Source organism: Pocillopora damicornis, chromosome 14, assembly GCF_964200805.1.
Source record: "Pocillopora damicornis chromosome 14, jaPocDami1.2, whole genome shotgun sequence".
NCBI classification, from domain to species: domain Eukaryota; kingdom Metazoa; phylum Cnidaria; class Anthozoa; order Scleractinia; family Pocilloporidae; genus Pocillopora; species Pocillopora damicornis.
Genome location: NC_142683.1, coordinates 10,309,598 through 10,328,184, shown reverse-complemented (window position 1 = coordinate 10,328,184; position 18,587 = coordinate 10,309,598). Strand labels below are relative to the sequence as shown.

At 38.1% G+C, this 18,587-nt stretch overlaps 1 protein-coding gene across 3 annotated transcripts; it reads left to right on the top strand.

The window, feature by feature from the left end:
* Nucleotides 1-151: 151 nt before the first annotated feature.
* LOC113673297 (uncharacterized) lies at nt 152-18,380 on the top strand. Of its 3 annotated transcripts, XM_089193606.1 has the most exons (10): nt 164-758; nt 1,920-2,213; nt 4,593-4,828; nt 5,553-5,814; nt 6,242-6,350; nt 7,968-14,664; nt 15,107-16,487; nt 16,961-17,094; nt 17,284-17,455; nt 17,908-18,380. In XM_089193606.1, exons 2-10 carry the CDS (start codon nt 2,153-2,155, stop codon nt 17,943-17,945), a joined length of 9,090 nt encoding a protein of 3,029 aa, XP_089049732.1. In that variant the 5' UTR covers nt 164-758; nt 1,920-2,152; the 3' UTR covers nt 17,946-18,380. The 3 variants fall into 3 exon arrangements, with proteins under 3 accessions (XP_027045484.2, XP_027045485.2, XP_089049732.1); XM_027189683.2 differs by lacking the exon at nt 1,920-2,213 and having other exon boundaries at nt 152-758; nt 15,107-16,460; XM_027189684.2 differs by lacking the exon at nt 1,920-2,213 and having other exon boundaries at nt 152-758.
* The last annotated feature ends 207 nt before the right edge of the window (nt 18,381-18,587 follow it).

Sequence of the window (18,587 nt, the reverse complement as noted above, 5' to 3'; positions counted from 1 at the left end):
GTTTTGTGTTCCAGGATTTATCAATCATATTTGTCCGGTGGCGAGAGAAGCTGTCCCAGTAGGTTTGCCTCACTTTGAATTTTTGCGTTTTGGCCAACTAACCAATCAACGATCAAGAATGGCCCCGATTTGAATATCAACTGAGATCAACTGTCATTCACTCACAGGAAATCTGACTACAACACTACTGGGCTTTCGAATTATGGCGGGATTTTCGTAATCGAAGTAGAGATTTTCAGTAATTTTTCGTAAAGCTTTGAGGCTTCCTTCGGCAATGAGTTGGGCAAAAGAAGAATGGAAGCAAGAATTATCAGCCAATGCTATCAAAAATGTGTACGAGCTTGAGCAAAAATGTGAAACATTCCAGAAGGACTGCAAACAAAGGCAGTTTCAGTTGGACAGTTTACAAGCTGCTTTGGCCAAACAGAAGAAGCTAACAGATGATGAAAAGGCGAACTCTTCCTCTCTAAAGAAAGAGAATCATTCCCTGACTGAATCCATTCAAGAGTTAGAGCGAAATCGAGAAAAGACTCTTCACGATTTGAATGCGAAGGAAGCACAGATTCGTTGCCTTGATGGTAAACTTGCTCGCTGTCAACAGATGCTCGATACGGAAAGTGCCAGTAAACTTCGACTGACAAATGTTTTGGATCATTTGCAGCACGATCATAACCAGCTTGTGGAAAAATATGAAAAACAGATGGCGGATTTGACCAAATCAAAAGAGGCAAATAACCAACTGCAGAGACAACTCGCCGGTAAGATTTTCAGTACAGGGCATGTGTAGTGTATTCATTTAAAATGTTGTACTCCTTACTCCAAAAAAATTTCCCTTAAAAAATACATTCAAAATTAACTTATGTCTCATACACTCTCTTTTTTTGTTGTTTTGACGTTTCCAATCCACTGTCTGGTGTCTTTGATGAGGACAGTTTGATTTTTTTATATGGAGAGAAAGAAGAGTTTGAGTAATACATCCTGATCATTTGAAGGGTCCATAAGTTTTGAAATTGAGAAAAAAATGTAATTAGATTATAAGACAAGTCGTCAAATCAGGTTTACTGTTTTCCAAGTGCTTCTCAACTATTTGTGCTGAAATCCAAGGGACTGCCTATAACAATGTAGAGGAAATGTATATTTACTTGTTTTGGTTTTTCTTTTATCATAATTGACATTTAGTAGAAATAAAAGGGGGAATCTGGAAAATTTTGAAAACAACTTTGATTTTTAAGGCTACTCATAAATTTAACCTTGATTTCAAGTCAACCTTGAAATCAACCTTGATTTCAAAAAGACAACTTGAATTTTCACTGGTGAATGATATTCACAATGTCTCAATCGTGAGTTCTGAAGAGGGGTTGTGAATATTATTCTCTGGAACAATTCTCTTGTTGCACCATTGGGGTATTGATTGTTTGTGTGAAGATTTTCAAATATCAATGTTGTATCTTCTCACAAAGAAATTATTGTGTCCCTTGATTTGATCTTCTGTCATAACAGTGTTATCTAATCATTGTGAAAGAAGATTGGCATTGGCATTGGCATAGGTGCCTGTTTTTTATGAAAAGCTTATTTGATAGGTGATAAGTTATTTCAAACTTGTAAGGACAAGTTTGAAAAAAGATTGCAAGAACTTTCAGGAAAAAATATGTCAATTATTAAAGTTAATCGATTATTCACGGGTGCACGCTTAGTTTTGATAAAATGTTTGTGAACAAAAATCACCTGTCTTTTTGTTTTTACAAAAGCCCATTTGAAGACATCAGAATTGACAACAAAATTGTTCACCAATGAAAACTGGTCTGGTGCAACAGACAAATTCTGTCACATTAATTTGCATACAAGCTTTAATTAGTTGTTGCAGACATGGTAAAATATGAACAAGAAACGTATCACAGAATTTTCGATTTATCTTCAAGCTTTTATGCAAAGGATTGTCACAAGATTCCAAATACCAGGGATTTTCCTAATGATGAAAAGATGAAAATGGTGGAAAAATTTCCAGAGCTTGTTCCAGCAGAAGTTGAAAGTCACAGATTTCTCTCATCAAATTGGACCCTTCAGTAAGTGAAGAAAGACAAATGGACTACTTTGGTGTTGATGATGAAAACAAAAGAAGTATACACCAGAGGAGTGTGTTCAGTCCATAAATATGCTGTCAAGTGCTATCAGAAGCATTCACAGAGACATTTTGTTGTATTCCTCCTTGCAAGGTGAATTGCTTTCACTCTTGAAAGATTTCTATGGTTCAACATTTTCTGCTATATTGTGAAATAACCTCAACATTTCAAGATCGCATGCTTTTTTCTTGATGAAATTTTACAAATTTGTCACAAATTATCCAAGACTTTTGTGAAGCAAACTGCCACTGAAATATTTTCAAAAAAACTTTTCATGATAGAAAGAGGTTTGGAAAGAACTGTGAAATTTGCTGAAAAAACAACAAATGAATGTGATTGAATCTAATTAAAGGTTATCAATGATATTTGCAATCTAAAGAGCTTTCTCTTTCATATTTTTTATCTTGTATTTAACATGTGGTCAGTGTGATGTGTAGGTGATTAAAAACTTCTTGTAAAAAATATGCATGTCAAGAAATAAATAGTGAAAAACCATTTGATCTTCTCAAATTCAAATCTTACTTCATCATGTTTACAAGTGGTCCAAGTTTTTTTGCAATAATTTTCCCTGATCTGTTCTCTCATAACTTCAAAGTCAGATAAGCTTTTTGCATTATTTCTCAACTGTTTTTTCAGGGAATAATACTGCTCAATCACACACAAAATTGAGTCAAATTCAATGTCATATATTGTTATTTTCAATTGCCTTTGAAAACAACCCACTGACTGACAGCTTCTTTGCCTCAGCGATTGAAATAGTTTTTTCATGTTTTGTAATTTTTTTTATTGAAAGTTTTGCTCCAAACACTAAGTGCTGGTGATGTAAATCCCAGAAAGGCAGCTAATGCCATGGGTGCCCCTGCAATAATCCCAATTCCACTCAGAAACCACCATACTGCTTGTTGACAATGCAGCCAATGTTACTCCTGTCACAGGGTATGTTGTGTAGCAAACAGATCTAATTTTCTTTAATTTGCCAAGGATATGTCAGTTATGAGAAATCTCACTCTCAGGTTCCTTCTGACAATCACAAATCATCTTCAACCTGAAATCAGCCAGTATTGAATAAATCAGCAGTGCACTAAAGGCCTGGCCAATGGCTTACTGCTCAGCAGCCAGCCCCTTCAGGGTTTGGACCAGAAACCTCATTGGCATAACACTGAAGTTAATGATCTCCTTATTCTTGTCAGAAACTTTATATGGACATGATATCATTCCTTGTTGATGTTTTTCTAACATGGGGGTAGGCAAGGAATAATTTACCCTTTCAAACTGGCTCTCAGCAATGTCAAAGCAACCAAGAATGCTTGAGGGCTCCTCATTGAGTGGTTTCCATCCTTGTCCAAAAGATCACAATGGACAAGGTAAATGAAGTTAATTGGCCGATGAGATTTTTCTCTTGTAAATGTTGATCAAACCATGAGTGAAGAAAGATCTCTTTTGAGTTTAACTTTCTTTTTCCAGGGATTAAGGATTACCTTTCCTACCCTTTGAATCATTCATTGTAACTTTAAATCCTTTACCTTCAGTTAATAATTTTTACAAGGGCTTTCACAAGGCCCTCAAGAGTGTATTTGCCTGAAGGAATTGTTTCAACACTTGCATTGTTTTGTCTATTGGTGATAGATATTTCTCCTCTTCTCTTTAAATTATACAATGAATTATAGAGAGAACAAGACAACAGTCTGATATAGTTTGATTTAATGAGAGGTTCTCAGAAGCAAACTGTGTAATTATTTGAATCTGCATTAATTGTCCAAACAACCATTTTGATTATAAAAGCAAGAAAATGTTTAACTCTTCAAGTTCCGGCCCTTTTGGGCTTGTGTAGCTAAAATCAGATGAAGTGAGTGAAATTGCAGATAAAGCAAAGACAAAAGCCTGGAATAATTTCAAAGCATGATATCCAAATGCAGACTTGAGTAAGTTCAGTGCACAAGTTTCGTTTGATTATAAAGGACAAGCAACAGCTGTAGTTTACTTCAGTTGATCAGATGAAATTCAAACAAGTGTCTCAAGAGCAGACAGAAGATATTGGGATGGTGACATGAACAAGACAATTTGAATTGGAGGTTTTTCTCTTGAACTCACTCTGAGGCTTTGGCCAGGCACCAAAATGGCTAACTTTATCAAGCAACCAGGCTGGATAATTTACTTGTGGCCATTTATACAGCTGTACTTCTTAGTTTAGAAGCTGCCTGTACTAGCAGTCATATTCTAATGCAATATCAGAGAGAAAAACAATTTTCAGAAATTGTTTTAACCCTGTAGTAAGACCTACCCTTTAGTTTTTTTAAACTGTTTTCTTGATTTGTCTGGTAGTTTAAACTATAAGGGGCCCTACATTAGTTCACATTATCGTAGTGATACAGTTTTACCTTCCTGCATGACATGAGTGCAATTTCACCACAAACTATTTTACTGTTGCTTATCTAATGGAAAGTATGGTAAAGAAACTGCTTGTCTCTATAGGTCATAAAGAAAGAGTAAGAGCATTAGAGAGTCAACTGAAAAGACTGGGCGAAGAACCACATGCAAGAGTGCAGAAAAGCTCATCTGGATCAGAATCTGAGTTGGAATGGCATTCTAATCAGGAAAACAAGATCAAGGAAATAGAAGCAAACCTTCAAATGGAGAGAGAACAGCGCCAGAAAATTGAAAAAGAACTACTTGAACTAAAATTCATTCCTGTAAAAGTTGACAGTGAGGTATGATGAAATACAATTATTAGGTTTATAAGTCAGAGTTATTTACCTTGCTGCTTCATGGCTCACTAAATATCCATGACTTGTCACCTCCACTTTGTGTTGGCTTAACTTCTCTTGGAACTAAATTAAACAGACAATGTATATTTACACTGACGTGGTTTATTCTTACTAAAAATTGGTTGAAGCAGGGCCACTGGGACCTCTGCCTTTTTTAGGGAGGCTTTTGTACAAAAATGGGGTTCAAAGAAAGGGCTGCTGCACCCCAAAAAGTATTAAAACTTATTAGTATAGTCCAGTTGGTATTAATAAAACCAAAGATGAGAAAAGCAATAGAGACATTTGGAGGCCATTAAGTTCAAAGTGAGTTTTCTACATCTGCAGCTTTTCATATTGATATTGTCAATTATGTTTTCAAGTACTTTAACAAAGAAATAAAGTACTTTGAAATGCTCTTTTTTTTCATCAGGCACAATTTTAGGTGCCCCATGTGATACTCTGAAGCAATATTTTTTTTTCCAACTTGCAGAAATCCCAGCAAAGCTGAGCTCTAGAATAAACCAGGGCTGTGTCAATGTAACTTTTTAATCATAGCCAGCATGTTTCTCAGGGTAATCAGTGAATTGCGCCAGTTGCTGGCTTACTTTGGGAAACTTGAATGTTAAAATATATGATAAGAATGCTCACAGCTAGATTGACTTACTTTTTACTGCTATAAATTTTTCAGGTATATTTGCCTTCTACTTCAGAAATTAAAGACTGCTCTGTAGAGCAAGAGTTAAAATCTAAAATCATTGAACTAACTTCTGCAACTGAGAGACTAGAAGCAAAGGACTCAGAACTGAAGGAGAAGCTGAGAGAATTAAATGAAGTGTCTGAATGCCTCCACAAAAAGGAAAATGACATTAAAGAGATGAGCACAAAACTGTCAGAGATCTCCACAATAAAGTCTCAGCTGGTTGAAGCAAACACTAACATAGATGCCTTAGGTAAGTTATACCTATGCAGTTGACACTGCAGTAATACTCATGTATACTGCAGCATCACGTGTGTCAAGTGCAGGTAATTTCCGTGCATTACATGCACTTGGCATGAAAGCAGGTGCTGCAATACATGTGAACAGCACTGTGAGTGTGACAGGCCCCTGATATTGACATTATGACATATGGCATATTATAAAGATTTTGTAAGTTTTTATTGTGTGGTTTGCCCATGTAGCTAATGGTAGGTTCTAAAATTATATTATAGATGACTGTCCAAATTTGATTCAGTTTTAGTGGGCAATATTGTACCAATTCAAAAAAAGGAAAATGCAAAAAAATTCTGCAAAAGAATGTATGAACAAAAAGCCTTTTAATGGCATTTTGTTAAACAAAACTATTAATTAATAGTTAGTGCTATGTTTTATTTCGAAAGAACAAAAGGCAAAGCAAAGAGAGTTGGATATGGAATGTCAGCGCCACAATTCAGAGGCTGTCATCAAAGGGTTGAATGACAAGTTAAAGGAGAAAGATAAAGAACACAGGTGTGACTCGCATTTTTGAAATTCATTCATATTAGCTATGTTAAGCTGCCCTTGATCCTTGGCAGAGTCAAAGTGTTACTGCATGTTCTTGGGAAAGGCACTTTACTGTCATAGGGACTCTGCTCAAGAGTATTCAGACAAACTGGTAGGAAACCTGAGTGAATTGATTCAGGTATAACTTTACTGGGTGTGTGTGGGTCCTGAAAAACCTGGAAAGTCATGGAATTTTATAATTCCTTTTTAAAAACCTGGAAAGTCACAGAATTCAGGTTTGACTGCTGGAAAATCAGGTAAAGTCGTGGTGAATCAGCAGGCTTTCTATGAAAGAAAAGCAATGCAGATGCAATTTGCTTGCCATTTAGAATGAACTGATCAGTACACTTGCTTAACTTAGGTCATGGAAAGTCATGGAATTTCCACAGCTCAATAATTAATGAACCCTTTTTGGGCCTGACATCCCATTCCAGGCAGAGTGACAATACCTCCACGTAGGTCATGATACTAAAAGAACTAGAAGTTCATCTGGACCACAAAAGAGAAGATGATAACAGGGGAAACCAAAAACATGCCTACATGGAGTTTTGAGACCCACAAATAATTTAAAGAATTCGTCGGCATGCTAATAATTTCAAAGTTCTAATTCATGAACTTACCAAGGGACACAGCTAATATGGCTGACTATCAAACAATTGTGGGTAGTCATTTTTTAAGTTAACTGATGGAGAACTTCATGCTGTGTTTAGCAACTGGCCTGACAGGTGTAATGGTAAAAATTTTGACTTAAATAGATTTGACTCAGATAAATATAACAAATATAACCCTGGCTCAATGCTGGTCACTCCCTGCTATGAATATTATTCAGTTTGTGATCTCAATAGAAAGCAAACTTATTCTTGCACAGAATATTTCTCCAACCTCTACTTTAGTATTTAGTTTATTTAGACAAAGTTCAATAAAGAATTTGAACTCAGTAGAAAAATTGTTATACTCCTTAAATGTCAAGCCAGCCATTATTGGAATTACTGAAATAAAATTGAGTGAGCATTCTGTTGTTGTTAATACTAACATACCAAGCTATAATCTCTTCTATACCAATTCCCTATCAAATGCTGACAGAGCAGCCTTAAAAGTAGCTAAATGTAACCCTAAGGCTACATCAAGACCTGATATTGCATTTACTAACTGTTAAATTTACAACTTCGGCAATTTAAATATATATATTTTTTTAATTGTCATCTCCATCCCTCAGCTGAAGAATTCCTAGATATATTTAAATGATGGGTTAATGAGCTGAGGTACTGCATGTTCAACTAGGTTGAATGAGATAAAGGTAACTCTCAAACTCATTAATTATTCATAGGGTCATTAGCCAATTAGTCTTCTTTTAGTCAGGTACATGACCTTTGATAAGATCTGGCTGTCATGGGTCACAAGATAATAAAAGTGAATAGTAGGTCTGAGAGTTTGACTGCAGCCCATGTGTCTTATTTCATTGAAAGGGAGAGTGTGTCTGGTCACCTTACAGTCTACAAGTAACTGCTTTCCTCCAGATATGAACAAATATGTCACCAATGTTGTTGTGTGAGTTAAACAAGTTTTTCTTATCTTTGTTAACAGACAAGAGATGCACTCACAGTCACAAGCCATTGCCGCATTGGAAAAACAGTACTCTGACCAAGAGAAGAAATCAAGTAATATACAAAACAAACTCGAAAACAGTCAGAAACTGATAGAAACTAAAGATCACGACATTGCTCGGCTTAAAGCAAGCATTAGCGAGTTGGAAAACAAGATTAAACAGAAGAGTTCTCACCTTGACAATAGGTACACAGAATTAGGGCAGAAGGCAAAAGACCAGCTCGAAGAATGTGTTAAAATGAAGAAGGAATTAGATGATGCTAAACTGACTCTTGTGGAAAAAGAGAGCACAATGGCTGAATTAAACCAATGCATTGAACAGATGAAACACACCCTTCAAGAGAAGGAGATAGATTTGCGTTCTAAAGAGAAGGAAACTCAAGAGTCACGTGGTGAAGAAAACAAGAAACTAACATCAGCGATGGAAAAAATTTCTCTGTTGCAAAAACAGAAGGTGGATATAGAAACTGAGAGCCAAAAAGCATTACAGCAAATCTCTGTTGAAGTAACTACAAGGTCGAAAGAACTTGAACTTGAAAGACAAGAGGTAGCCAAGCTCAAGGAAAGAGTTATGTATTTGGAGAATGTTGTCGTTGGGAAGGAGAAGGAAAGTCAGACGAGTCAAGAGTCTTATAAGATGCTTTGTGACAAGTTGCAAGCGGCAGAGGTGGACAAAGCCAATAGCAAGATAGAGTGGATGAAGGAAAAAGCTGTTTTGGAAGAGAAAGGAAGATCTTTACATAGTGCCATGGAAGCAATGAAGAATGATTTCAAGGCAATGCAACACGACTACAAAAAGGCTTGTGAGCTTGCCGATATGAAATCAGCAGAGGCTACTGATGTGATTGATAAATTGGAATCCTCGCAGAAGCAATGGCGAGAGCTTCAACAAAGACTAAGTCGAACTGAGGCAGCTCTTGGGGAGAAAGAAACCTCTGTAACTTTGATAATGCGGGAAAAAGATGAATTGCTAAAGGAAAAACAGCACAAAGAAGACGAAGCTGGAAGAAACAAAGAAGAGCTAGATCACCTACTTACTGAGAAAGAGGTAGAAATTGAGAGATTAAACGAAGTGTTAGAATCCACAAACTTGAAGTTGGAAACAATCAAAGTTAATTGCAAAGAGAAAGAAAACGAGATCGAGAAACTGTCGTTGAAGTTGGGGAGTATCGAGTCACAGTACAAAAGAGTGGAAGATTCTTTTCAAATCTCAGAAGAAAGTTTGTCAAACAGCAAAGAAATGCTGAGGAAGAAAGATATTATTTTACAAGAAATATCGGCTGAGTTGGAATCAAAAGAGAAAGCCCTAAGTGATTTGCAACTACGACATTCAGAAAAATTAGCAAAACTCAGCGAATTACAAAAAAATTACAGTTTCCTTGAAGAACAGAAGGAGGAAGACAGGAAAATCATGAAGAGCAAGGACGAAGAAATTGTTTCACTATTTAAAGAGATTGATCAGATCAAGGGTAGCACTGAGAAGAAGCTACATGAAATGAAAGAACAGTGTCATGCAACCAAAAATGAGATTGTGTTTTCACAAGAGAAGGCGGCAAACTTGGAGATGTTGCTTCAAAGTAAAGAGGGAGATTTGGTTGAGACCAAGCAAGAGTTAACGAATGCTAAAGAAGAGCTTGTTACTCTCAAGAAGCATCTTGCATTGCAAGAGGAATCAAGCAAAGAAAGTGGAATAGAAAATGAAAAGTTGAACAGTGATTTGAAACAAATGTCCGCAGTGCTAAAAGCTAAGAATGTGAAGTTGGAAGAATTAACTGACAGTCTGAGTAATCTTAGATTCGAGCACGAGTCTGTTCTAGAACGAACTAGGCTTGAATTGGACCAGCATAAGAAAGAGGAAGAAAGACTGAAAGAACGCCTTGAACAAGCAAATTCTGCTGCAGAGAGTAAAAAAGAGGAGTTAGAGGCTGTTAATTCTCAGTTAGAAGCCTCAGAAGCAGAAAAAACAGAATTAAGCTCCATGCTCGATGAACTTTGTAATACAAACTTCAAGTTAGAGGATCAACTCGCAGAGAAGACAGTACAGCTTGAGCATTTATCGGAAATTGTGAAAAGCAAAGACGAAGAGCTGTCAAATCAAAGCAAACTCATTACAAGTCTTGAGAAAGCTAAAGACGAGGAAAAAGGAAGAATTAATGAGAAGTGTTCTACTCTGCAGAACCAGGTTGTGTCATTACAAGAAAAGAGCATTCAGTTGGAAGCCTGTCTTCAGACCAAAAACACTGAGAGCGGCATTGCAACAGAAAAAATACAACAGCTTACTTCTGAAATACATAACCTCCAAAATGAGGCCATATCAAAGGGGGAGGTGATTTCAGGAATGGAGAAAGAGAAGGCAGCATTAGTAGAAACTCTCCAGTTTAAAACAACCGTCCTCGAGAGCAAAGAAAGAGATTTCAAAGTAGTTTCTGATAGTCTTGCAGAGTTGAAAGCAAGTGGGCAGTCAACTCTTGAGACTACACTTGCAGAACTGGAATCCTTGAAGACAGAAGTTGCTTGTTTGACACAGAAATTAAACCAAAGCACTGCAGTTATTACAATGAAAAATGAAGAGCTTGAGAGCATACGAAAACAGATTCAGGTTATGGGGGAGGAGAAGGAAGAACTGGCTATCAAGACGCAAGATTTACATGACCGGAATAGATCTCTTAGAGCAGAGATCACAGAACTTCAAGACACTGTGCAACAAATCACTGCAGCTAGGAGCGATAAAGATCAAGTAATCGAGGGTATTAGAAACCAACTTAAAATTCTGGAGACAGAAAAGGGAGACCTTGGTACCAAGACACAAGATCTACATGACCATAATACAGCGCTAAAGGAAAAGATCACACAACTTCAAAACAGCCTAGAACAAAGTGGTATAGCTATTGCAAGGAGGGATGAAAAACTAGAGATCAAACTTCAACAGCTTCTTTCCACAGAGGATGAGAAAACAAAGTTGGGTGTCCATAAAGACGAAATGCACAACACTAATATGGCATTAGCAGAAAAGATTGATGAGCTTCAAAGCCGTGTTGCACAGATGTCCGATATACTGAAAAGTAAGGATGAAGAGTTGATGGCAAAGACCAGTAAACTTGTCGAATTAGAGACTTCTGGCAACCAACAAATCTCGGAGTTGGAAGGAAAGTATTTAGCTCAAGAGGGTAAAATGAGAACATTAGAAGAGACTTCTACTCAGTTAAAGGCTTGCGTAGAGAGTAAAAATGAAGAACTGAGTAGGTCATTGGCATTCCAAACAGAATTATCCGATAAACTGCGTTCTTTGGAAGCTTTAATTGCTGAAAAACAAGAATCTTTGAAGCATGCTGAAGAAGAACTGAGAAACGTGAAACAGAAGCTTCAGCAACAGCAAGTTGTTATCGAAGATAAAGAGGTCAGGCTCAGGGAGGTGTCTGCGAGTTTGGAACATGAAAAGTGCAAAGGAGATCAGACCATCAAAGAATTACAAGACCAGCTGGATGATTCGCAAAATGCGCTCGTTATGGCGAAGGAAAAGTTGGACAAAGTGAATGTAGTTCTTGAAATGAAAGACCAAGATGTCGAATCAATGTATGAACGCCTTGAAGCTGCAGAGCATGAAAAGAAAACTCTGGAGAGTAGACTGGATGAACTAAATACGCAGTTTGAGCTATTGAAAGGCAAGAATACCCAAATGGCGACCGATACGGAACAGTTGTCAACCATACTGAAAAGCAAAGATGAGCAACTTGCTGAGAAAAGACAAGAGATACAGAAACTTCTTAAACAAGATAACACTGAGAGAGTGGCCGAGTTGCAGAATCAGAGTGCTACGCAAACAGACATGATTGCTTCGTTACAAAGCAAATGCAGCCAGTTGGAGTCTTTTGTGGAAAGTAAACAGACGACACTCGTTGCCTTGGAAGAAAAATTATACGAACAGAGGGAAAAAATTGGCCAGCTTCAAGAAACTATTGGTAGAGCCAGTGAGGAAGCAGCTAAAGAGAGACAGGAAAATGATGCATTGAAGATCAAGTTGGAACAGACTGTGACAAGTTTTGAAAGCAGAGAAAAAGCGCTGAAAGAAACTCTGGAAGAGCTGGAGGCTGAGAGAAGTAAGCAGCAATCCGACTCTGAGACACATTTCTTAGAATCGAGAAGTGTTAAGGAAGATTTATCGTCAGTATCAGAAAGGCTGAAGAGAATGAGTGCAGCCCTTGAAGCTAAAGACTTGGAGATCATGTCCATGATTCAACAGCTAAAATCTGCAGAAGAGGAGAAGGCAGGTTTAGCAAATAGAATGGATGAATTACATAGCTTGCGCTTAAACTTGGAGGAAAAGAACACTAGTTTGGAAAACAAACTTGAGCAATTATCCATTGCGCTGAAAACCAGCCAGGATGCACTAAGAGTGAAAAGCGACCAAATTGATGAATTTCAGGTATTAAATGGAAAGGAAATTGCGGAAGTGAGGGAACAAGAGGCGGCACAGAAAACTAAATTTTTGCAGCTACAAGAGAGGTGTGGTCATTTGGAGGCCTGTGTTAAGAGTAAAGAATCAGAATTGAATGACTTACGCTCCAAAGTAGAAGCGTATGACAACTCAGCTGAAGTAGAAATTTCAACTCTGAGAGAGCAGTTGGTAACGAGGGAAAGTGAACTGAGAAGTAAAGAGATTGCAGAGCAGGACCTTATGAGAAAGCTTGCGCGCAAGGAAGACCAGCTTGAAGGTGCAACAAATATGGCTCATGAGAAAAGTGAAAACTTAAAACAACTAGCGGCTCAGAAGGAAATTTTACAGATGGATCTAGAAGATAAGGACTCCGTTGTCGAGTCTCTGAACAAAAAGATTGAAATATTGGAGGCATCAGTGGTACAATCCAAGGGAAGAATTACTGAAAAAGAACAATCAAATGAAAAACTAACCGAAGAACTTTCTATTGTTACCAATCAACTTGCTGAGAGCCTGTCAAATGTGGAAAGTAACGAGAGAAGTATGAAGCGACTCAAACAAGGTATCCAAACATTGGAAACTCAGTTGCTTACTGAAACAAAGAAGAGTTTGACGATTTCAGAGGAACTAGGGAACGTGCAAACAAACCTTGACAACACGCTGATAAAGCTTGAAGAACAATCAGTAGAATTACATGAACTAAGGGAGAACAAGGCTACCAATGAAGACAAAGTTTCCAAACTGCAGAGTCAACTTGAAGAGTTGGTGAAGACTCTTAGCAAAACAGATAGCGATAGAATGGAAGTGGAAGATCTGTTGAAAGCTGCTGAAAAGAGACTTGAGGTGGACACAGAGCAGATGGGGAAAGAAAGGGAATCGGTTGTCCATGAATGGAGAAAACTGCTGCGAGAAAAATCGGAAGAGTGTTCTTCTGCACTTGGACAACTTCAGAAGTCCAAAGAAGAGATCGACCGATTGAGAGACACAGTTTTCCATCTTGAAAATATTTCAACTTCAAAGGAACAGGAGAAAATGAAGATAGAAAGTTCCTATGAAGCTTTTATTGAGAAAACGCAGAAGAGAGAGGAAGAGATGCTGAGAGCCTGTAGTGACCTTGAAGATGAGAAATCATCATTACTTGAAAAGACAAGAGAATGCCAAGCAGCAATGGAAGGTTTGAAGCATGAGTGCAAAATTTATCAGCAAGATTGTAAAAAGGCATGCGAGCTTGCTGATTCCAAAGCTCAAGATTACAGAGAAGTGGTAGATAAACTTGATGATTCACAAAAATTTCTGCAGGAAATACGCCAGAAACTCTATCGTGCTGAAATTGCTCTGAAAGAATCCGAAGAGGAGAAAAAACAAGCAAAGAAAGAGAGTACCGATTTAATGAAGCAGAATACAAAACTGAAGGAAGACTTTGATACTAGAATTGAAGAATTAAAGGAAGAGATTAGCGACAAGCAAGAGAGCTTTTCAGATCTTTCTAGACGACTGGAAAGTAGTGAAGCCATGGTTAAAGCTTTGGAAACCCAAAAGTACGAGTTGGAAGGCATGCTAAAGCACTCTAAGGAGCAGTTTTCCTACGTTGAAGAAAGGTTGCAGACCTATGTTACAGATAGGGATAAAAAAGAAGTAATGGCAAGAAATGAGGAGGAAAGCGATAAATTTGTCAGAATCCTCCAAGAGCAAGTGCAGTGTTTAGAAGCCAGCAAATCTGAGCTGAAGTCGGAGTTGGACAACACAAAGAACGAACTGAGCCGACTTCATGATGCTTATAACTCTATGGAAGCTGAGCGAACATCAGCAATGGCCTTGAAAGATTCGGAGATTGAACAAAAGAACGAATTGTTAAGAGAAAAAGAGCAACTCGCGGTAAATATGGCTGAGAAAGCGCAAAAAGAAGTTGAATTCTACGACGACAAAGTTGGAGAGTTGGAAAATAATATCGCTGAACTTTTGTCAGATAAGCAGGAACTCCTTTCAGCTGTAGACAGAAAAACTGCAGAAGTGGATCAGTTGGCTGGGAAAAATGATGAACTGGAGCAAGCTTGTAGAGAACTGAGACGAGTGAAGGAGAGTGTGGAGGGCAGAGTTGATAGTCAGAAGGGTCAACTGGTGGAGATATCAAGTGAGAATGCTCGACTTGAGGAGGAAATGTCTGCCGTTAGAATGGAGCTTGAATCAGCAAAGAAACATTCAGAGGACCATAGGAGAAAATGGGAAGAGGATCAGACTCAGGTGAGGAAAATGGGTCCTTAAGAAAACCATGGCCAGGTTGGTATGTTTTAATAGAATTGATATGTTACAGAATTATACGTTATACAAAGCAATTTTTATACGAATGATAGATGGGCTCCAATGGGTCGGTACCTAAAGGTTATAAGAGAATTTCACGGGCAGGTCATAGAAAATTACGATTGAAGCGAGTGCCTTGAGTTAATTCCTATAAGACTAACAATCATTTTGAAACTTCATTTTGAAGCCGAGAAAAGTATGTCTTGCTTTGGCTAAACGATTGGCGTTAGTGATAGCCCCTTATAGTGAAATTTTTGTCTCTTTCAGTTGACCCGTCTACATCTCTTGATGTGAAATTGACTCTTCCTAAACGGTCGCTAAGCTTAGAGATTCAGGTCGTGAAAAATATGTTTTCATTTTATTTTGCTTATGGTTGGTTTTTTAGAAGATCAAAGAGTTGGAAAAATTACAGAACTTGCTCTCTGCAAGATGCACTCAAGTGGAAAAACTTCAAAGAAGTCTCAATGATCAAACTGAAATATTAGCGTCTCTCAAGGAACGAGTCAGATCACTCACTACAGAACTGGACTCCGTCACAACTGAGCACAAACAATGCGAGCGGAAAGACAACAGTGCAAGGAATCTGCAGGAGCAAAAAGTGGATCTCGGGAGTCCTAGCTACCGCAAACTTGAGGAAAGGCTTGAAAAAGAAATGAAAGAAAAGGATGAATTAGCAAATACCGTCAAGGAGATGAGAGGCATTCTTGAACAAGAGAAGAAATGTGTCGAGAGGAAGAAGGAGGAACTGGCTGAAATGAAGACATTACTGCAGCTTACTGACAAGGAGAATGAAGAATCGAGCAAAGACAAGGAAACAAAATTAGTCGAACTAACATTTGCCTATGAAGATCTTAGGAAGAACCTCGATAACATGGAAAAGAATTTCGAGGATAAGTGTAAAGAGCTAAGGCAGGTTAAAGAACAGCTTAAGCAAACAGAAGAGGGGAGTGAGGAGATGAAGGAAGATTATGACAGAGAGTTGGACAGAGTAAAGTTTGAGTTGCGTGATGCCATCAATGATTGCAATCTGCTGAGAGAGGAAAACAAAGATCTGCAGCAGAAAACTGCCGCAAGTTCAGATCATCTTGCATGCGTCCGAGAGAAGAAAAAGCTTCTGCATCAGCTAGAAGAGGCCAAGCTCAGGTCTAATCAAGCAAAACACGCCCAGGAAAAGATCCAAAACGAGCTAATTCAAGCGAACCTTAAAGTTATTTCTTTTGAAGGTGGAGGAAATTGGACCGGTTCTGATGAAACAGAACAATTCAAAACACAAGTCAGCGAGCTTGACAGTGAAGTTCAAAAGTGGGAGACTATAGCAGATGAGAAAAACTCAAGTTGTGGTACTAACACCTGTAAAGATGAAGAGATGAACAATCTCAGAAGTGAAGTATGTAAACTTCAAGCGGAAGTTGGGGAATGGAAAACCGTTGCAGACGAGAAGAAAGAAAACGCCCAAAAATCTCTAGCCACCAGCCTGAAACTTGTAAACAAGCTGGAAATGCTCAGCCGGGACAAGAACGCTGCATCACCTTGTTCAGACACTGCTGGTGCTGGAGAAAGTTCAGATGGATCAAGTTCATTTAAACCTTCCAGAGTGAATTTATTGAAAGCAGAAACTCCTCTCACGCCACTTGCTAAATCCTTATCCAACTTGGATATCGAGTCCACGACTGCCGTCACGTCACAGGCAGCTCCCGCAGAAGAAACAATCTCAGATACCAAGAAAAGAGCAAGAACGGGTGTGTGCTGTATTGGTACTGAACAATGTAAATATATTTCCAATAGAGAAGATTTGACGCTGAGTGTCGCGAATATTCCAGAAACTTATTGGTTTTGCTTTATTGGTCCTTGTGTTCGGAGAAGGGTTATTTTTAGTACAATATCGTCGATTTTATTTTGGTTGTAGCTTTTTTACTTCAGCCTCATTAATATTACCTTTGTCACAATTGTTCGCGAGAAGCATTTAGCAAAGAGAACCTGTTCGCACCACTGGTTACATAAAACATTATGGAGAAAAAAATTTTCTTTAACCCCTCATAAATTCCTCGTTATCTCATCTATACTAACAAATTTTGTCCTGAAATACAGTGTCCTGGCTTAAAAACTGGCACATTTATTTGGACGACAGAATCTGTTAAGGAAGAGCCGTGAAATGCTTTACCGTATTAACTGCTAAGGAAAACCTTTTTAGAGAAACATTGCTTATCTTTACATTTTTCTCGACATTCTCACACTTTAGCGGTAGATATAAGAATCGCAAAGAGACCACGTGTATCAAGCGGCAGTGAAGCAGACCGCCAGACTGCCACCATAAGGTTAAATACCCGCAGTGCAGCCAAAAAATCTGTTCAGCCTTCATTTAAAAAAGACGGGGTAAGTAAAACTGCTGATACTTATCGAAACAGTGGTCGCGTTCCAGTATTTGTGATTCAGTAGTAAAGAATGACCGTCTTAACTGGGTTATCGCTTGATTTTCGGCAGACAGGGAACGTTAAGAGTGGGTTCTGATTGTCGAAAAAATTTAATGTTGACATCTGCTTTATATTCTCTTGATTTTTCCAGAAGGAAAATCCTGAGTCCATTCACGTCCTCCCATGGGGACAGTTTGCCCCTCCAGAGATGCCCCTGTCGCCACGGAAGACGAACACTGTAAATATACCACAGGGTTCGAGGTCAAAGATCCCTAAACCTGGGAGGAGTCAATTGCCAAGACCAAACAATCAAAAGATTCCTGGTAAGAAAAATATCACCAACAGGCTCCATTTGGGAATGGAATTTTATAATATCACTTTTCAGAAATTCATGGTAAATGACTTGGAGGGATATTCATATAAAATAAGGAGACAAGAAAACTATCATAAATAAACGTTTGCACGTTTTTTTGAAACCAACTTCACAATAATTGCTCGTCGAAAACACCAAAAAAAATATTAAGAAGGTTGTTGGAAGCTCGTGGAATTTTAAAGTCGAAAGAGTACTGACCGTGGATAGATTCAGCTTCGATATTCAATTATCTATTAGTGTATAAACAGAACTTGGCGTCCGTTGTCAACGTCTTTTAGTAGTTTGTTTGCTTTTATTTTTCACGGGAAGTTTCCTAGTGAGCCTCATCCCTGTGCTTTAGAGCTCGCTTCTAAGTAAATCAAACATGGCCAACCGCTCATATAAATATCTTTTGCTTTTTAGGCGCCTCAACGCATCTGGCGAGGAGTCGTAGACGGTAGCCTTTGGGAGAAGCGGCAAGTAAATCTAAGTAATGGAATGATGGAAACTGCCGCATAGACGCATTGCCTCGCTTTCGTCTGATTCCCTATCGCACTTTTTTGTATTGCTCAAAGATGAATTTGTAAAAAGCTTTTTCTTGCTTGCTTTTGTATTATATTTTCACTTTTCAATTTTAATCTTAGTTATAGAATGTTCGTGTATGGAATGTTCCCCGCTAATGTTAATGGCGGTTTATCTTGCAATGGAAATAAACGACCGCTGTTTAGGTAATTTTCTTGCTCAGTTTGAAAAATTAAGAACCCTGTCGAGCAGCATACCCTGCGTGCATTTGTACGATGGAAACTTAGGAAAAACTTTTTCCCTTCTAATTAGAGTAAAGTTAGCAGATGGAGTAACGGATGCGTACACAAATAAAACTGTAGTTATAGTGACAATGATAATAGTAATAATGATAGTAATTATGATAGCATTAACTGACCCCACCCCCGAAAGGGCTTTTCAAGGCAAATGGAAACAAATTCAAACAAATATCGTGAACCGCTGTGTTCTAGAGTACCTAACTGGAACTGTAAAAATAGTAAAGATGAATGTTACTGTTTATTTATTCACGATAAGTAACGCAAAGATCTCACCTGGATTTA